The sequence below is a fragment of the Nansenia antarctica genome (assembly GCF_963989245.1).
Source record: "Nansenia antarctica genome assembly, chromosome: 14".
Classification (NCBI taxonomy): domain Eukaryota; kingdom Metazoa; phylum Chordata; class Actinopteri; order Argentiniformes; family Microstomatidae; genus Nansenia; species Nansenia antarctica.
Window position 1 is genome coordinate 27,892,078 of NC_137684.1, and position 21,769 is coordinate 27,913,846.

General features: G+C 44.7%; 1 protein-coding gene across 1 annotated transcript; it reads right to left on the minus strand.

Moving 5' to 3' along the window:
• Positions 1-3,956: 3,956 nt before the first annotated feature.
• Positions 3,957-20,591, minus strand: LOC308170030 (HHIP-like protein 1; the record flags this gene model as incomplete). Its single annotated transcript, XM_080544761.1, has 9 exons — positions 3,957-5,011; positions 5,147-5,229; positions 5,628-5,709; positions 6,093-6,238; positions 6,611-6,737; positions 7,271-7,599; positions 11,005-11,148; positions 11,988-12,634; positions 20,322-20,591. 9 exons carry the CDS (start codon positions 20,589-20,591, stop codon positions 3,957-3,959), a joined length of 2,883 nt encoding a protein of 960 aa, XP_080400887.1.
• Between the last annotated feature and the right edge of the window lie 1,178 nt (positions 20,592-21,769).

Genomic DNA, 21,769 nt, shown 5'->3' on the forward strand with positions numbered 1-21,769 from the left:
TTGTAGCCTTGTTAGAGAAAGTGTCCAGTCAAGCGTTTGTGACATCTGGCCAATCAGAGCTTGAGGAAAATGAGAGAGGGCGTTCCAGGTAGACTCTCCACCAATAGGAACCACGGGGAGGGGGGGTATTCCATCAACGTCGCGAAAGGGCAATTCAGGCTTATTTTTGGTAAATCCCGCGAGATTTCCAAAAATAAATCCAGTCATATTTTGGTAGATCTCGCGAGACTGGATTTTCTTTTAGGGGCGTTGTTGGAATACTCTCCGGGAGTGTTGCGCGTGTGTGTCGGGTGGGGTTTGTTTCCTGCCAAGTCCTTGTCTGACTCCGTCATCTTTAGACTAGTAAGATTACAAATCATAATCATAATCATAATCATAATCATAATCATAATCATAATCATAGTAATAATAATAATAATAGTAATAATAATAATTATTATTATACTAATAGTAATAATAATAATACTAATAATAATAATAATAATCGTAAAAAAAAATATATAATAATAATGTCACTCAGCAAGGATGTTCATTTTAAGGGCACATTTTAAAAAAACTATAATAATAATAAAAACAAATGTGAGTATACAATGTTTGACTGTACGTCAATTGTAAGTCAATTATTATTATTTTTTGAACTGTACAAAGCTTCTAAATTGCATTGTTTTGATGACACCTCACTAAGGCAGTGTAGTGTATCATGCCGTAGCAGTAGGCCACAGGCTAAATAATTACACGTAATGACATTTCAAATATCAGTTTATTCATCAGGCACCCTGTACCTTAAAAAAACATTTACATATACATCTGACACGTTTTACAATTAAGCACAGAATGTCCAGCATTTTTGTTATTCATTACAATAAAGTTGACTGATCACTTAATCTTCACATCTAGGTTTTGATTAAGGATGCTTTCACACCCTTAAAAGCACCGTTTTTGATTGAGGGTGTTTTGTGGTTCGTGAAAAATAAAGTACTCTCTAGATGTAGTTGTCCTGTTAATAAAAATAAAAGTTGTTCTAGAAACCAGAATTGCTGATGATCATAACAACTCAACACAAAGTTATTATGTCTGTCTTGTGTGAAACTCTTTTTATCCAGCAGAGGGCAGTAGCTAGGCTTTCTATTTTCTATCTTCAGTTCATTTTGAGTTGAGTCGCTGTCTGTCAGTTCAATGGGAGGACACAGAAACACAGAATCTACCCATCTGCACTCAGCAATATTGAAATGAGTTACACTGAAATCAATTCACTCAAGAGGCAAATGTTTTGGTTTGACCTGCGTATCTTACAGTGTCAGACAGCATGACTGTAGAGATCTTACTGGATTCCTGAAGGTATCTTCCTGCATGCTAGTCAGTGGTGGACTCAGGCTGTTTGAAGGGCAGGGGGGGGCGAAAAGAAAAAAAGGGCACCTACTGCACAACATGGGACCCCATCAGTGCACATGGTCATGTTTAGACCATTGGAAGGGCAGCCAATAGGGCACGTCCTCTCATTTTTGCCACTCAAAAGGGCACTTTAGTGTGACGTTTTTCAACTATGGGGGCACATGATCAAGTTTAGACCATTGCAGGGGCACTAATAGGGCACGTCCTCTCATTTTTGCCACTCAAAAGGGCACTTAAGAGAGACGTTTTTCAACCGTGGGGGCACCAGGAGTGCAGTCGCCCCCCTGCCCCCCCCCCCCCCCCCTGAGTCCGCCAATGATGCTAGTTGACCCGGGACGTTCTGACTGGCAGCCCTAATAAAGAAACTTCGAAATGTAAAAAAGCGTGAAGGAAAGACGCTTCAAACATCTTTTCATACCACCTTTTAGCCGAGGCTGCATGGATGTAACATTTGCAGAGGCTTTGGGGGGAAATTTCACCACACAATGATTGCTCTGATAATGAGATGTTGACAGGTTAAAAATACTTTTGTTATGTTCTGTTAATTGTTTATTAACCCAATTGTATGCCCGCTGTACCATCACTGTGTTGTGGTTAGGGTTAGGTGACGGTTAATGTTTGGTGAATTACTAATCCATTAAAAAGTGAACAAATTGCAGCTCCTGCAAATTGTGGCTCCTACATATTTTAAAGATGTACCTTTTTCCCCCTCACCTTGCGAGTTTTTCTTGACCTCATTTGAAAACGTCACCAAGTTCAAGGTAGCCTATGGATAGGAGAACAAGTCGCAAGGAAAGAGCACCTCTAAAATTAATATGACTATCCATATTCATTTTAGAGCTGCTCTTTCCTTGCGACTTGTTCTGACGTTTTCAAATGAGGTCAAGAAAAACTTGCAAGGTGGTGAGGGAAAAAAGTTACATCTTTAAAATATGTAGGAGCCACAATTTGCAGGAGCCACAGCACCCTCAACAACTCAAGCACTTTGAGTTGCATCCGTGTACGAAAGGCGCTATATAAATAAAGTTTCACTTCACTTCACACCCTGGCTGGACTACATGAAGAGGTTTCCTCTTGGTAGCTAGTAGCTGAGTAGGAAATGAAAACAGAAGCCGATGCACTGCATAGGCCTGTCTTTCTCTGTCACAGAGACACCATAGCCATGTTAGACATTCCAAGAGGAAACCTCTTTATGTAGCCCAGCCAGGGAGCAAATTGTGGCTCCTGTAAATTGTGGCTCCTATATCATCTGGGGTGGCTGTGGTGCAGGAGGTAGAGCCGGTGTCTAATGATCGCAAGGTTGGCAGATCTGCGGTTCGAGTCCCTGACTAGCCACATGTCGAAGTGTCCTTGGGCAAGACACTGAACCCCAAATTGCTCCCAGTGAGCGGGCCGGCCGGCGCCTTGCATTGTAGCTTGCCGCCATTGGTGTGTGAATGTGTGTGTGAATGTGTGAACGGGAGGCCGTTGTAAAGCGCTTTGGAATAAGGCTCTATATAAGTCAGTCCATTTACCATTCAGAGAGGATGGTACGGGAGGGGAAATTATATGTTCTCCAGTCCTTGATAATCGCCTATTTCCTATCCTGCCCCAATCCCGTTATAACCTAAAATCCAGACTCCTGTCTTAATGAAAATTCCTCACTGTATATATTCTGTAATCCATAGCGTGCGTTTTTATAGCATGTGATGTCCTGTTCCTATTCAAAATTAAAATACCGCTTCTCTACTAGCTCTGCTGCTGCTGTTGCGTGCGGAACCGAAATTGACCTAGGGGCCTATGACTTTAATCTCAGTATCACAATAGATAGATTAAATGTTGGTCCTTTCACTTAATACAATTTAATAATGGTGTATTTCAGAACCATGATCAGTAGGCTTCAACCACTCTGTTCTGTTGATCACACCCCCGTAACTTCAGTTTAGGCTACTACAGTACGCGATGAAATGGTCATGTAACTTGCATGAAGCTCATAGATATCGATGTGATCCAGTCCATTAAGCACCATGTTATTCACTCATGAAGCACCATGTTATGCACATTATGTTGTCTTGTCATCAATGCACAGCATCCCCAGGGTTGGGTAGATGTATAAACTCACACACTTATCAATGTTATGTTTTGGGGGCGAATGATGAACGCAACGTAACGTAATGATAACCTGGATTTCGTTTCATCGTGACCACACTTCTAGACTGTTACAGTAAATAGTAGTTGTTTAAATTCACGTCGGCTTCAAGCAGGTTTAGTGGACAACAAACACTGCTCTCTTTCTCTCCAGTGAAAGAAAAACACATTTGCATCAGCACCACGGGTAGCAGGACAGACAGCACATCAACAAACCATATTTTTTTACATGCAAATGCAGCGGATGTGAAATGCGTGATTAAAAAAAAAAATAGTTAATGAAGTTGAAAAAGGTAGTCAGCCAAAAAAGTGATTTAGAAGCCTGCTTATTTCCGCCGACCTCGCCGGCCGGCGCTTGTGAACAACTCCGCTGCAGAAAAGGAAGCAATTACACGAAGGTGCCAAGGTGTTCCCCCAGTCAGTCTGACAACATTGGCTCACTCCTCCTCGTGGTAGCCACACACCACGCCCACGTCCTCCTGGTGGGAGCAGTTGTGCTTGCCCACCTTCGCTCGTTTGCACTCCAGTAACGTCCTCTCCGTGCCCTCGCACTCCACGTCATCCAGCATGATACTGAGGCCGCTTCCTGCCCCTAGCTCCGCCCGCTTCGCCACCAGCAGGACGACCGGGAAACCTAGCTGACGGCACACCACGGCCGCCGCTTTACTGTTAAACAGGTCGTCGCACACGGTGCCCCACTCCCCTCGCACGAAGATCTCCACCCGCCCGCGGTCCGACAGCTGCTCCGAGCTGACGAGCCGCACCGAGCCGGCCCGAGTCTTCCGGCGGCGTTGCTTCCGTGGCTTGGAGCCCCGGCCCCTCCCCCTCCCCCCCTTGTGGACCTGGTTCCCCGTCGACGCGTCCATCGTGTCACCGCCGCCCTGACCGTTCTGGAGCTTCTCCTGGGCCTTGGGCAGGGTGAAGTATGGCTTCTGTGTCTTCGACGTGGGCTTCGGCGGCGCTGGTGTCCAGTAGGACATGGGCCTGGGTGTGGTCTGAGTCCGTCTGGTGGTCGCCACCCCCCCCGTACCCAGTGAGGGTTTGACTGTGGTGCGGCGGGGAGGGGGTCGGGTCATGGGTGGCACAGTGGAAGGAGAGGGCCTCCTCCTGCCTCCTGTTGTGTAGAGGACTCTGGGTTTTGGGGTCACAGTGGGCCTGGTGGAGGCTGGGGAGGAGGATTCACGACGCCGGGGAGTGGTGGCAGCGTAAGCCGGCCTGTCTGTCGTAGCCTGCCTCCACGAAGTCGTCAGGGCGGGTTTAGCGGTGGTACCGACCGGCTTCCGTGGCGATCGGATCGAGGTGGGATTGAAAGACGTCGTTGTTGTCGCAGGTCTAGCAGTGGCCCTCGCGGTTGGCCTCGGAGATCTGCGAGGCGGTCGTGTCGTCGTAGCGTGCGCTGTTCTCAGAGTCGTGCGGATTGGGGTGACTGTAGTTGTCCTTGCCGTGGTCGGCACAGCAGTGGTGGTGGTCGGTTTCTTGTCGATCACAAATTCTGTAGAGAGGAAGGGGAGTGAAGTGAGTCAGAATATCCTTGTAATTGACCCAAGATGTGCCTGCATTATCGGTGCTATGACTCGAAATGCCTGCAAGCATAAAACTATGTGTTTTTGGTTGCGGTGTCACTTACCCTCCTTGGGGTGGAAGTGAATCAGCTTGCCCTTTATCTTCACAAGAGTGGGCTTGAAGCTGCATTTTCCTGGACGAGCTCTCCTAGATGGTGGTCGAAATTCATGAAACATTCCAGAGCTGCTTCTTTGACACATACTTCATAAATCCTAATTTGTTCAAAATGGGAGCAAATACTTCACTAATAAGCACATTATAAGCACATCATTCCATCCTTGGAATCAGACTTTAATCTAAAGTAATAATAATAACAATAATACATTAGACTTATATAGCGCTTTTCTAAACACTCAAAGACGCTTTACAAACGGAAAAGATCGAGTACGTAGTAATAATAAAAAGAAACAAAAGGTAAATAGAAGAAAGTATAGGGGCCTAATTGAGGTAGTGCTGGGGACACATGGGAAGGGGAGGGGGAGAGGGTTAACTGGTAATGACTCATTCCTATTATCGCCCCCCCGTCCCCCCATCTTATTTCCTACCTGGACGGATCCACTATCTTATAGACGACCCCTGCTCTGGCTGTGGCGCTGGCAGCCCCCGTGGCCAGAAAGAACAGCTCTCCTAGAAACCAGAGACGAGATCTACAGTAAGGCCGGTTCAAAGCTGCGATACGCAACACCACTTCCACAGTGAAATGAAGACACATGTTTCTTTTGAACCGAATCATCTTTGAAGTCAGGCATAGCAGTTTGCTTTTGAGACGTACGGTCGTACGGTAAATCATGAATTTAGTTGTACAGCCTCGAGCCTTTGAGCCTTTAAGGCTTGAGGCTTTAAAACAAAACTGTTACATCTAAATGCAGGCAAGCCATTTTGGTGAGTGAGTTCATGGTTAATGGTATACCCTAACGGCATCTTCATGCAAGGATCTTTCCCGGCCCCCCCCCAAAGAAAAGAAAACACCCAAGAGACGAGAGACATGCTGAAATAGTTGTCAAGGTTACCTGCCTCGTCTTCAGCGAAGGAGATGATGTACTTGTAATAGCTGTTGATGAGTTTGGGGAATCGACACGTCTGGTCTCTTCCCATGCAGATCTCCTTGTACTCCCACTTGCCTGTGCTTTCGTTCTCTTTGAGTGACATCAGGCGTCTGGGTAAACACAGAGTCACTTAGAAAAAGATCTTTCTAAGTGTCTGAAGGTCGGTTTTTCAGGGTAGCAACTTGTAATGACATTCAGTTCTTGTACTTGTATATTTTTGAGAAGAGATGTAATGGAAAAAAATGCCAATTCGCTTCCTTTTTTGTCTGTATTGCAGTGAAATCCCTAATTTCATCACCTCGAGGATGACAAAAAGAGGTCCAAAACAGGTCTAAAGATTTGACTTGTTGAAACTTCTAGGAACCCTGATAACTCAACAGAACACATTTTGTATTTTGTAATACAGTATGCACATTAGTATGTATAATCAGATTGACGCATTTATGTTTGATACAGTAAATATGTTGTATAAAAACACGCACCCACTCATGAAGTCTCCAAATATGTAGAGTCCGTTCAGATTTGGCATTTGGCAGCCACGGTATATGTAGCCTCCAGTGACTGACTTGCCCAGTTTGTGGGGGTAGGCAAAAATAGGCAGAATGTCATCTGAGGAGACAAAACGCAACATGTTTTTCTTCACATCCATTGTACATCGGACACTAAGCTGGCAAGAGTTTAACACAATATAAGGCAATAGAAGGGAGGGATTAGGAAGAGAAGACAAACAAACGTAGAACCCATGTGCTCATAAAGGATAGATCATTGTGGTGTGGATTGTGATGGTTGTATACATGGGGGGAGTAGTGGCAGAAAAGATGGGGGAGAATCTGCAATTGGCATAAATGCAAAACAATTGAAGTCAACTCATGTTGATGTTACTGAGTGGAGACTTGAGTCACTCCACAAGTTGAAACACCCCCACTTGCTCCATCAAATTGCTAGCATTTTAGTGGCGTGGTGGTTGGTGGTTAGGTATGGTACAATAGTTTGGTGACGATCACATGTGTTGGCAATACAGGTTTTGAGACTCGGGTGAGACTCGGAATGCAAGAAAGCAATACTGTTCGCGGCAACGTGACGCCCGACTTAAACAATTATTCAAACATCTTACGTCACGACCAGAACGTGCACTCACTCACCGAGAGAGGAGTTACGGCACAGCTTGTTGTCGTAGCAAGAGAATCCTTCCTTGGCTCTCCACCCGAAGTTGCCCCCCTTCTCGATGATGTCCACCTCTTCGAACTTGTTCTGCCCCACGTCCCCGCAAAACATACGACCGCGCCCCTGCCTCGTGATGGGGTCCCCCCGGTCGATCGAGCAGCGCCACATGTTACGCACCCCGTAGGCGTAGATCTCCGGCAGGGACCCCTTCTCCCCCAGGAAGGGGTTATCTGACGGGATGCTGTAGGGGGAGCTGTCATCGTTGTAGTCGATATCAAGGCGCAGCACCTTGCCCAGCAGAGTCGACCTACAGACATGGGATAGAGGAGGAGTGTAGTGGTTTTATATCATGTTATACTGAGAAATTGAATTCTCTCTACAGTTTGGTGAATCTAGCAGCACTCAAGGAAGGCCCATTTCCTTCCTAGGGATGAGCCAAGATCTGTGGCGCAGTGAATAATTCTGACTATGGACAGGGCCCATAACTTGTGTAATCACAGATTTGTATAATATGATTGGTTCCCAAGAATAGTGACCTCATGACCAAGGACAGGTCTATAAATATGAGTCGCACCCATCTTTGGGGGCTTCCTACTTGCTTCTTGCTTTTGGGCTATTGCTTATTGCTTATTGGTCTGCTCATTTCATTGCTCATAACTTGGCTTAATAAAAGGCCTCTTTGGAGACAATTGATCTAAGCTCTTTGTGCTTTGAAAGTTCTAAATCTATTAAGAATCAATTATATCCATGACAGGAGGAAGATTGAAGACCAAGGGTGATAGAGCAGTCCAAATTCCGTGGCTCCCAGGCTTTGGAATGCTCTGCCCTCGGATCTTAGATCAGCGGTCTCGGTCGAGGCTTTTAAAAAACAGCTTAAGACTGTCTTGTGTAGTCAGGCTTTTGGATAGCCCTAAGTCTCGGGGCCTGTCTTTCTGTGTCCTGTTGATGTTGTTGTACACCTGTTGTCTGTTACTTGTTCTTATTTTCGCTTGTTTGCCTGTTTTAACCTGCTGTGGCTTTCGCTCTTTTATTATGTTTTATTATGTTTCTTCTTTGTTATGTTCTCTATATGTAAAGCACTTTGTGACCCTTGGTCTGGGAAAGGTGCTGTACAAATGCATTTTACTTACTTACTTTTTTACTAGGAAGAAAATAATAGTCTGTTGTTTGATTGCAATGATTTCCTATCCGAGTAGGTAAGCATGGGAAAATGTATTTCAGTCTCCCCTCCCCTCCCCTCTAAATGGTAAACGGACTGACTTATATAGCGCCTTATTACAAAGCGCTTTACAACGGCCTCTCATTCACCCGTACATTCACACGCCAATGGCGGCAAGCTACCATGCACGGCGCCGGGCCCGCTCATTGGAAGCAATTTGGGGTTCAGTGTCTTGCCCAAGGACACCTCGACATGTGGCCAGCCGGGGTTCGAACCCCCGATCTGCCAACCTTGCGATCATTAGACACCGGCTCTACCTCCTGCGTCACGGCCGCCCCAGCTCTTACACACATACCAGCATGTGACCCACAGTGTCTTGTGTAAATATTAGCCTTGGCAAGGCCCAGAGCCGCCTCACATCTCTGGCCTACCTGTCATTGGCCTTCAAGGAACCCTTTGCTGATCTCTCTCCCCCTGGGATGAGCTCAAAGAGAGAAGTTTCCACCTAATACAACTCAATGGACCTATCGCTAAGCCACGCCCCCAAAATAGAAATTGTCCAATCATATCACAGCAAAAGTCACTACAGGCAGAAAACTCGGACAAACAACTCGCTAATATCTGACGGTGAAAAGCTTCTAGACTAAATATTCTTGTCATCTTTAAAAAACATGTCTATTATTTACTTGTGAATCAGAAATGTTAATTCCCGCCATTGTAAGTCATTGAATGTCATTCAGTCACGGTCGGTCAGTCAGTCACTGTCAGTGAAGAATTTGAGCGACCGTTGTTTGTTTGATAAAGTGGAAAAACTGAAGCATGAAAATCACCACCATGGCGTGCTCTCATGACACTTTACTCCTCCTACTTTTCCGACTCGCTCCAGGTCTGTTGTGTATACCTGTTGCGTTTCTGAAAATACGGTACGGGTAAGACACAAATGCCAACCTGTACCGTCCCGGTCTGGTCAATGGAGAAGCGCCATATAATGGTGCAATGGGAGCAATGAATAGAAAACTTTAAGAGCATTCTAAACCGATATTCATTGGCAGATATTCTACCTCTGCTCATGTTAGGAAAGAAAAATGTCCCTTTCAACTTCGACACTGCACAAGCCTGTGGATTTTATCACATGGTAAGAAAGTGCCAGACAAACATTCTCCATAAATATTACACTTGGCCTGTCACCTCAGGTCCAACCTGGACACTGACCAGCATGCTGTGGGGGTGGCACTTACAACCTCACTGGCACCGTATGGGCACTCAGGCCGTGGCGAAAAAACAACAATACGTTCTTATCCCCAAAGATGCCAAAGATACGAGATGTGTTTCCCAAATAAGGACTTATTATTTCACAATATCACTGTGTCTACAATGCTGCTTCCATTCCACCTACATTAATCTGTAACAGCACGTCATTTTCACCAAAATATTTTGGTCCCCTCTGAGCTGTTTCTGAATGGCCCTGCATGTGCCACTCTCTGTCGATTCTGGGCACTGCCAACCCCTGCCCTGCCAGGAGAGAGAAAGCTAGAAGAAGCTCTCTAGTGCCAAGGCTAATATTTTGAGCAACTGTACAGTCTCTGTCTGCATGAATGTACACATAGCGTGGAGCTGAATGTTTGTCATGCTGTGTGCTAGCTCGAATGCTCAAGGGCTGAAGTCATACATGGCGATTCGTCCACAAAGTGTTATATACGCCATTGGTTAGAAAGGTCATGGTCTGAAAAAACCCTGTTTTGTCAGGAATAGCTCTTGGGTGCTAGTTGTATTTCCTTCTCTGTGTTGCATTTGAATTTGTCTGTAGACGGATTAGTGGTTATTGATTTTGGTATCGTTTTTCAATAATTACTTTCAATAATTGACTGTTGCACTTATTTCATGAATTATTTACTCATTCAAACAAATGTTAACAACTGGAACAAATGGTTACTACTGGATAGTGGATACCTATGTAGGAAAACTACAATTCGTCACCCCCTTGTTTGGTAAACTCTAGTTTCTAGTCAGGATCCCTGGACCCTGCTGTGCAAATTAATCTTCTGGAGCATTAACCACTTTTAAGATATTGTAAGTGACAGCCACTCAGATCTTTTATTAATATTAATGATGTATCAGTATTATATTAGATATTCCCCAGCCAAACAGGGATTTTCCTTTTGGTAGTAAGGAAAAAAATATATTAATTGAAAGTAAGTAAAATGTATTTATAGAGCACCTTTCCCAGACCAAGGGTCACAAAGTGCTTTAAAGGAAAAAGGAAAAAGGAAGGAAAAAGACACAATAAAACATAATACAAGAGCGAAAGCCACAGCAGGTTAAAACAGGCAAAATAAGTGAAAATAAGAACAAGTAACAGACAACAGGTGTACAACAACATCAACAGGACACAGAAAGACAGGCCCCTGGGGCTATCCAAAAGCTTGACTATACAAGACAGTCTTAAGCTGTTTTTTAAAAACCTTGACCGAGCCAGCTGATCTAAGATCCAAGGTCAGACGCTGTGAGGGCAGAGTAATACAGTTCACTACAGGAATGTGTAGATTTACTTACTTATTCTGGGAGTTTCCAAATTTGCCAAATGGGTCCCCTGCTCTTCCCCCGTCACCAATAAAGATGTAGAGATAGCCGTCGTGCCCAAAGAGAAGCTGACCGCCGTTGTGGTTGGACGCTGGTTCCACGACTTCCAAAATAGTTCTGAAAGAAGACAAATAATGATGACCTAACATCGTCCACTAAGCAAAGTTCCACTAGCTCATGTTGATTTACATTGTATTCAAATATGCTGGTTCATTACAGAATAACTGAACTAAAACTGTATGGTAATCATACTGCTATGATATAGATCAACCAATTAAATTAGACATTCGTAGTTTTAGGACAATAGGCTTTAGCAAAATAAGCTGATGTTGTACATAGCAAACATTTATCTAAATATGCCCCTGATGGTGGATGCTGCTACATTCGCTCTATGTCAACTGGTTTGACAATACTGCAGTATGTGCTACAGTGCAGCATTGCACCAGAACTGTTACCCATAATTCCCCTTCAGTTCCATCAATTCACGAAGTGTTTTGAAGCTCCAATTCAAATTCAAATGTAATTTAAGAACACACAGTTGAGTTCCTGACTGTTTTAAACATTATACTCAGATACCCAGATTTTGTAATCTGTCTAATTAAATTCACTTCCGCTATTGATGTAAATGAAAATGAAGTCCTAACCCTGGTAACCTTAAATATAGGCGTCTCCTGAGACACCCGCTTTTCCCCTTTACTGCGTCCCCTAAGACTTCTACTGCCCCCCTTGTACTGTTTCTCTGTATCCCCAGTGTCTATATAAAAAAAGTATAATAATAATATTCTTTCGATCACAGAGACTGCCAATGGCCGCGGGCCTGAGCTAGATTACTCTTCCTGCTACGACTGGTGGATTGATGATTCACTTGCTTAGTCAAATGTACTAATTGTAAGTCGCTTTGGAATAAGGCGTCTGCTAAATGCCAAAAATGTAAATGTAAAAAAAAGAAACTATACCTTTCAGAGGTGTGGTCTAGCTGGTTCATGTCATCATGGGACAGCGTAAACTCGCTCACACGGATCCTCTCCTCCTTCTTCACCCTGACAGAGTAGTAGACGTACGCCTTCCGCACCGTGGTGAAGCGCGGGTGGAGCGCGATGCACAGGAAGCCGCGCTCGTCGCCCGCCCACGGTGACGTCAGCACCGCCCGGGTCAGGTTGAGGAACGGCCGGTCTATGCGGGAACCGTTGGCTAGGTACGTCCACACGTAGCCCAGCTGCTCCGCCACGAAGAAGCGATGGGTCCCGTCGTCGGCGTGGACCATGGCGACCGGGTTCCGGAGGCCGTTGGCCACCTCCTCCAGACACAGATGGAGACATCCCTCGGGGTCCGCCCGGACGTCTCCTAGATTAGCGTTGAGCTCGGTGTTCGATAACACGTTGGGGTAGCAGTATTCCTGGTCTTTGAGCTCCAGAAAGGCACAGAATTGATCGCGGTCCTCCTCTAGTCCCGCGGTGGCGTTGTTGTCGATCATTAGACTGAGGGTGTAGCGGCAGTGGTGCCAGAACTCGGAGCAGTAGTCGCCACACAGGCCCGGTAGCTCCCGCATGGGCGTGTTGGCGTCCTCGGCGTCATACAGGTGGGCAGAATAGGGAGAGCACTCCTGCAGGAGAAAAGGAGAGCAGATTATGAATGTGGTAGAGGTTGCACAGACTAGTGTGTTTCTCTGGTCTGTAAGAATACATTTGGAGTGAGTTAGTGAAGTCTGTTTCTAGCCTGAGTAAGTGAATTTAATCTTGTTGTTGGTGGTATTTGTACCCTTGGGGACCGCTGGGTACTGGTAGGCAAACTGGCTAGTAGTCGCTCTATTGGTAGAGGGCTGCAAGGGAATTTTTCCTGGCTACATAGTGCACAGGTTTTTACTTTTGCCTGCTTGCGGCTCTGTCAGTATTGATTGATTGATTGACTGATTGACTGAACATTTTCATTGTGTGAAGCGCATTGAGTTGCATCTTGTAAGAAATGCGCTATACAAATAAAATTTGATTTGATTTGATTTGATTTGTAGTTGTTGTTGGTAGAGGATGTTGTGTCTGTCTTGCCTGCACTCTTGGGACATAGTTTCAATTGAAAGCTATCTGTTTGAAGCCAATTGCGGTCAGTGGGAGGGCCTGAAACCTTCCTGCTAGGTATTTTGTCCCTGTTCACCTCGGACAAGGCTGAATACATCTGGAGTGAGTGAGGGAAACCTGCCTGGTTGTTAACTGATCGTTAGATGGGAGGGGCCGCAAACCCCGCTAGTCATCAGCAATTACAGAATCTGCATTTCTATCTGGACGGTCAACGAGGCTCTGTAATTTCCTCACATGGTTTCTCCTACCACTGCTATACAGATGACACTCAACTCTATATCTCTGACAGCCTCTTGCCATGAAGACGAAGGAGTCAATCTGTGGAGTCCATCGAGGAAGAATATTTGTCATTCTATTTGATTATTTTGTCTCTACTCTGATTGTACTGAGCTCTACCTACATCTTGTATTGCCCACAAACCCTCTATCTTTATACCTGCAACTATCCCAATGTGCTTTCTCCCTGTTATTTGATCCCTCAGGAGGACACATCGACGCTAAACCTCAAGTCACAAACATTCCAGTCTAAGCTACCTGCCATGCTCAACTGATTACGACCTCACTGTCTCACTGGTTACGTCCAGGCAGGCAGCCACCTGCCCTCTCAATCCTATTCCCCTCCCCTCCCCACTTCTCCAATCCATTTCCAAAGACCTCTGTCGTGGATATAATTGATTCTTAATAGATTTAGTAGAACTTATAAAGCACAAAGTGCTTAGATCAATTGTCTCCAAAGAGGCCTTTTATTAAGCCAAGTTACATGAGCGCAGAGAGTAATGAGCTGACCAATAAGCAAGAAGCAATATCCCAAAAGCAAGAAGCAAGCAGGAAGCCTCCAAAGATGGGTGCGATTTATAGACCTGTCCCTGGTCATGAGGTCACTATTCTTGGGAACCAATCATTCAATTATACAAATCTGTGATTACACAAGTTATGGGCCCTGTCCATAGTCAGAATTATTCACTGCGCCACAGATCTTGGCCGATCCCTTACAGGAAGGAAATGGGCCTTCCTTGAGTGCTGCTAGATTCACCAAACTGTAGAGAGACTTCAATTTCTCAGTATAAAATGATATAAAACCACAACACCTCCTTCCTTTCCCTTACCACCATAATCAATTCCTCTCTATCCTCAGGATCTGTCCCAGCTGCCTTTCTGACTACCTCAAGACAACTTACTTGACCCTCACCAATCCGGCATTTAAGGCTGGACACTCTACTGAGACTGCTCTCTTTGCTGTGACGGAGGCCCTCCATTCTGACCGAGCTTCCTCCGTCTCCTCTGTTCTCATTCTCCTGGACCTGTCTGCTGCATGCGACACAGTAAACCACCCGATCCTCCTTCTCTCCACCCTCTCAGAACTGGGCATCTCTCCTGGTTTGCATCCTACCTGGGCCGATCCCTCTTACCAGGTGACGTGGATGGAAGATCGATCACAACTGGGGTCCCCCAGGGCTGTGTCCTAAGGCCCTTATTGTTCTCCCTGTATACCAAATCTCTTGGCTCGGTAATTTCCTCACATGGTTTCGCCTACACTGCTATACAGATGACACTCAACTCTATCTCTCTTGCCCCCCCCCTCTGACTCACAAGTGGCAACATGTGTCTCTGTGTGTCTTGCCAACATTTTGGCTTGGGTGTCAGTCCACAACCTCAAGCTCAACCTTAACAAAACTGAGCTGCTCTTCCACGCTGGGAAAGCCTCCCAGACAGCCAAGAACCTTGGGGTTATATCCTTGACAAGCACTTATCCTGTGTAGCGAACATTGATTGATTGGTCCAGACACTCGACACGCCTTGACTACTGCAGCGCACTCCTGTCCAGGCTCCCTGCCTCCACCATCAGACCTCTGCAGCTCATCCAGAATGTTCCACCCGCCTGGTGTTCAATCTCCCCAAATTCTCCCATGCCACCCACCTCCTTTCCTCCCTTTACTGGCTCCCGGTAGCAGCACGCATCAGATTCAAGACCATGGTGGTTGCCTACCGGTGTGCAAAGGGGATAGCCCCTCCCTACTTGCAAGCAATGGTCAGCCCCCAAAGCCCTGTCTGATCACTCCATTCCTCCACCTCGGCTGGCCGCCTGGCACCGCAGTCCCTCTACGTGGATGCAAGTAAGTAAGTAAGTAAAATGTATTCATACAGCACCCTTCCCAGACATAACAAAGAAGAAACACAATAAAACATAATACAAGAGCGAAAACCACAGCAGGTTAAAACAGGCAAAACAAGTGAAAATAAAAACAAGTAACAGACAGCAGGTGTACAACAGCATCAACAGGACACAGAAAGACAAGCCCTTGGGGCTATCCAAAAGCCTGTCTATACAACACAGTCTTTAGCTGTTTTTTAAAAGCCTCGAGCGAGCCAGCTGATCTAAGATCCAAGGGCAGAGCATTCCAAAGCCTGCATCAGTCGCGCTACTCAGTCAGGACTTTTGACTGTCCTGGTAGAACGAGCTGCCCACTGCTCGTGAGCTTAGAATGATAATGTTCTATCTCCGTTTAGAATGATAAGGTTCTATCTCCGTTTAGAATGATAAGGTTCTATCTCCGTTTAGAATGATAAGGTTCTATCTCCGTTTAGGGCAGTTCAGAGATATTGAGCGTCAGAGTTTTTACATTCCATTATGTTTTGTGAGATGGAACCTTTGTATTTTATGAATTACTAACTCAAAAATGTCAACATTTTAAAAATAACACCACACAGGCATTAATAAACACCTAATGGATCAGATTATGTAAAAAACTCAATTTTGACAAAAATTGAGATAGAACCTTATAACTCTAACGTCACTGCTGTCAGGACTGCAGTCACTACCTATATTCCGCCGTGGATTGAAGACCTCCATCTCTTCAAGCTACATCTTAACTGTCCCTCCTAACCATCTATTCGTCCCCACTACCCCCCTGTACAGTTTCTCTACTGTAAATAATAACAATCATAATAATAATAATAATAATAATCATCATCATAATAATAACAATAATAACAATCATAATAATCATCATCATCATCATAATCATAATAATAACAATAATAATGATTATAATAATAATAAAAAGAACAACAACAACAACCATAACAATAATAATACAAATAATAATCATTTCAAATAATAATAATAATAATAATAATAATAATAATAATAATAATAATAATAATTCTTCCTTCTTCTAGCACTGTGACTGCCAATGACCCTGGTCCTAGCATAGATTACTTGTTCTTATGATGACTGATGGATAATAGCTGATTCACTCAATTAGAGAATTGTGTTTTTGGTAAGTTGCCTGACAATTGTGTTTTTTGTAAGGCGTCTGCTAAAGGCCAAAAACTGTATGTAATGACATGTAGATATGGAATCCCACGGAGCCGAAGCCAAGGGACTTGTGGTATTGGCAGCAGGCTGAGGCGAATTAGGTTTCTGCTGACTAATGTTTCACTTCTTGCCATCCAAAGCCAGGGTACGCTTTCTCAGAGGTGCTGTCAAACACTGTTTAAAAACTTTACCTCAAAGGGAACATCAGTGGCTAACTTTGAGTTCAAAAACCGTAAATTGCTGTGTGGGATTATGTAATCACATGATTACCACTGACGTCAATGGGAACAGGGCAATCTTGAGGTGGTATGCTCATGCACAGTAGCGGCATATGTCTGAGGGAATAAAACTGGGAGAGGTAAGAAGATACACATGGCTGTTTTAAGCAAGTTTATTTGCAAGACTCTTTTTCTGTGAGTAAGCAAAAGAGTTACAAACTTGCTAGCCACATCCCCAGGGTATTGCACACTGGACATGAGCCTGGAATGACTACTCAAACCCGACCTTAGGGGGTATGAATCATTCGATTTCAGTGAATCGCGATGCATGGCTCAGAATCAGAAATGTTTGCTGCACAAGCACTAACTAAACTTGCTGGCTCTGAATTTAAAAATAATCTGAATCACAACAGCAAATAACCAGCAGATGGTTCACCTTGGGAGAGTGATGTCTTCCTTTAGGATTATCAAGATTTGGATCATATTGAGGGTGTGCATTCGTTCCATACTCAGGGTTCCTGCGCTGGTCTTAAAAAGCCTTTAAGTCTAAAACCCAGCAATCCGACTCACAAGACCTAAAAAGGTCTTAAGTTTCAGTTATTAGGTCTAAAAAATTAGGTGCTAGCTACAGCAGGGTGACAAAAAGCTATGGTGTCGCGAATAGGTCAACAATTATATTCAAAGAGGTCTAAAAAAGTCTTAGATTTTACTTGTAGGAACCCTGCATACTGCACATCTAGAATGATTCCCCAGCTAGGTCCTAGCAGATAGCCAGCATCCTTTTAAGTCACTACACACAAACAAACCCAGTCATGCTAGTCTCCACTTTCTCTGTTGGGCGGGTTTATGTGGATGTGTGACGCTGTCCTTTAACTTGATGCTGTGACTGTAAATGGAGGAGGTGTTGGAGATGTCTGTATGTTTCTAGCGTTTAACTGTGCTGGAAATGCTTGGATGTGTGCCGCTGTCTGTCGTGTGTGCTCTTTGTTTTTAAGATGTAACCTGATTTATTTTCAGCCCCTCCCACCCTCCCCCCAAGAGGCTTTTGTCTTTTGCCAGGCCGCCAGAATTAGTTCTTATTGGCCTGCCTGGTTAAATACATTATTATTATTTTTTATTGTGCATGCACCCAAGTGTTCACTGAAGCAATATAGGATTGATGTATGTCAATCACCTTATTTGGTTCAAGTATGATGTAAAAGAAGACTATGCTTCAGTATGTAATGTATGCAATAAACAGCATAGGAAAGGATATCAATCTCAGAATGTATTGTAACTTGGATATGCCTTTGAACTGTACAGTATGTGACACTTACTTCTCACAGACAGTACTTCTACAAATGTTTCTTGGTGTCTGAAAATGATTCCTCCTCCTCTGTATAAGCATCTCAAATGATATACTTTCTTTTCTAATCCACATCTCAAAAACACAAGTCATTGTTCTGTGCAGCCAATTCATCCCCTCTAATTTGAGGGAATAGAAATAAGTTTGTTCTTTTTGTCTCCTGATAATGCCTTCACCTAGGGCCAACTATCAAGATTTGTTTAGATTGCACATGGAGAGTCTGCGACCGCTGCAATCTGTCAAGTTTACTCCTCGCATGGCTTTGGTTAACGGGGATGGCTACCAGATGTAAGATGTTACAAAATGCTTACCTATACTTTTAGCATGGAAACAGCTGAAGACCAGCCTTCCGAAATGCACACACACACACACACAAATGAAAGAAAAGCCAAACTAAAACAAGCCCCAAAGAGTAGGGTGAAGTGGTACACGTAGGGTTAAATCTGTGTGTTTCTTGGTTTCCGCCGTGACTCAATAAAGTCAACATAAATACCCTCAAAGAGACCTCTAAAACGAACCTTGGTCCAGAAGGGGTGGGCGGTAAAATGAGAGAGTGAGAGCGTGTCCACCGCATCTAGGAAGGACAGCCCTTCTGAGTTCCACGTTGCCACTATCACTGTAAATATGGAGCGTCCCGGCTCGGATCATCTCTCTCTCTCTCTCTCTCTCTCTCTCTCTCTCTCTCTCTCTCTCTTTTCCCCTCCCCTCTCTCCTCCCTTTCTCTCTGCCTCCTCGGAGAAATCTGATATATCCTGTTTCGGTGGCCAGAGGGGAAATCAATGCTTGGCGCAGGTTAGTCAGTGGGCCCCTATGACAGATCATAAGCAGCTCCCTTGTATCTATGATAACTGTCCCAACAAAGACGGTCATTGTCTGTGAGTTTACCCTGGCTAAGTGGCCTCGGGCATCATGGACCGCACGCCAAGGACCTCTCTACCTCAACATGGCTGACAGAGGAGCCAGGCACCGCAGTTACCTTCCAGTGAATTTACTTTTACTTTTTTGGCATTTTTTTTAACCCTAACCCGCCATTGTAAGTCATTGAATGTCAGTCAGTCACTGTCAGTGAAGCGTTGTTAGCAGACGCCTTATTCCAAAGCGACTTACAATCAATACATTTGACTAAGCAAGTGAATCATCGATCCACCAGTCGTAGCAGGAAGAGTAATCCAGCTCAGGCCCGGGGCCATTGATAGAAGGAAAAACCTTCTTCTATCACCTTCTTCTAAAAGTTTTTTTTTAATATAGACATTGGAGAAACAGAGAAACAGTACAAGGGGGGGCAATAGAAGTTTTAGGGGACACAGTAAAGGGGAAAAGCGGGTGTCTCAGGAGACACAGTGCTGGGGGGGCATTAGATGTCTCAGGAGGAGCAGTTAAGGTGTAACCTGAAGAGATGGGCCCGTGAATTCATAACCAAACAGAGCTGAGGACACATGCACGGACCGGTCCTCGCATGGTCTGCGATTCTCATCATCGGAGGGGCATGACAGCATGGTAGCGATGTTGCGGTATTGTGGCCTGGACTTGCCAAATCCACCATTGGTAGAATGATGCATGAAGTGTAATTTGTTCCAGTCTGCAACATGCATTGCATGTCTCGCAAGGACAGTAAGGATGAAATTATCTTGAAAGGATGTAATTATCTTGAAGTTCACATGACGATAATTGATAGTTGACGAAAAAGATCTGTGATGAAGTGGGTTGTCACTGTGTGTTGACAAGGTCAACTTTGTATAAAACGGTATATCTACACCGTAGAGCAGCAGTTTCGGTTCATAATCAATATTAAGATGTGTTGACCTCGAGTGATATCAATACTTCCATAAAAACGTGGATAAAGTAAACATTTGTAAAACATTTAGAAATATATCGGAAATACTTTAAGGTATTGAAAACATGGGAATACATGCACTTATACAATAAACCTTGTGTAAATCCTCTCAGACACTAACTTTATCACAAGTTACCGGTTCAGATCTGTACCTTGTTGGAAAGGAGGGGCTGCAACAACCTTTGCGACATGTCTCAGACACAGTACCTATCACTGCAAAAAGTAAATCTAAGTAAGATAAAATATCTTAAATCAAGGCAATATATGCTTGTTTTTTGTCTGACTGCACTAGTTTTAAGACATTTTTTAACTTATTTTAAGAGATGAAAAGAAGTTACATTTTCCTGTTCTGTCGGCAGATAATGTTGCTTATTTTAAGTAATATTTCCCCCATTTTACTGCTTTTTTTTCTTGTTTTTGAGAGCTGTCTTTTTGCAGTGTAGATGACAGCCGCCAACCAGACGATCTCAAGCGACCGACTACGACACCAAACCCCAGTTTACCTGACACAGGATGCTGCGGATGTACTTCCCGCAGGTGACGTAACCCGAGTAGTCAAAGTAGTCCATGATGCCGTAGAAGTGCTGGGAGATCTTCTCGTCCTGCTCCAGGTCGCAGCAGCCGAACTTGGCGTACTCCTTACAGAACACCAGTGGCTCCCGGGGCTGGAAAGGGGGCTTGTAGTCCAGACACTGCGGATGGGAGTCCCCCTGGAGGAGCTTGAGGAGGGCCAGCAGGGCCAACCCGAACCATCGGCCGGCCGGCAACTGCATCACCTCCAGACTTAGTCCCAAATAGACAGATAGATCCCTGCTCATTGCACTTGTAGCTCACCCCCACCACCTCTAGGGTTCCTCTAGGAGTCAGATTCAGATGTCCAAAAAGGGTCTGTCTGTCTGTGTGGTTATGTGGTGGTGATTCTGTCCCCAGGAACCCTGGCCGGCCGGCCCCCCTAGATCCAGAGAGAGAGAGAGAGCGTTCCTGTGTTTGCTCTGGACATGTGCTTTGCTGGGCAGCACAACAAAAAACCATACGTGCTGCAATGTGGAGTGAAAAAGACAACTCGGCCACGCTGCTTTCCAAATAAGTTCCAGCTCTACTCCCTCCCTCTCCCTCTCCCTCTCCCTCTCTCTCTCTCTCTCCCTCTGCACCCTCCTCCCCCTTACTCTCCCTCTGTCCTCCCCACATACAGACACATGCATTCCTTCACATTGCAGCCTGTCTATATCACACTGCTGGTAGCTAGCAAGGCTTACCCTCCCCCCCTCTATATTCTCCAGCTCCTTTTCTCCCTCTTTTTCCCACTCACCTCTACTCGAGTCTAGTCAGACAGAGAGGTGTGTGGTCAAATGAGTCAAGACGTGAGCTGGAAAAGGAGTGCAATGGATTCCCGGCTTGTTTCATACAGTTGAAGTTTACATACACTTATGTTGAAGTCATTCAAACACATTTTTTAACCACTCCACAGGTTTTCATGTTAACAAACTATAGTTTTGGTAGGTCGGTTAGGACATCGTTGTGCATGACACACAAGTATTTTTTCCAACAATTGTTTACAGCTATATTATTTCACTTACAATTCACTAGATCACAATTCCAGTGGGTCAGAAGTTTACATACACTAAGTTGACTGTGCATCTTTTAAACAGCTCAGAAAAATCCAGAAAATTATGTCCTGGCTTTAGAAGCTTCTGATTAAATTGGAGGAGGTGTACCTGTGGATGTAGTTTAAGGCCTACCTTCAAACTCAGGGCCTCTTTGCTTGACTTCATGTGGAAAATCAAGCGAAATCAGCTAAGACCTCAGAAACAAAATTGTGGACCTCCACAAAGTCTGATTCATCCTTGGGAGCCTGTACTGTACTGTTTCCCCAGTGTCAAAAAAGCATAGCATAGCACGACGACTGCCAATGCCTCCAGGTCAGAGCATAGATTAGTTCTTCCTGCTATGA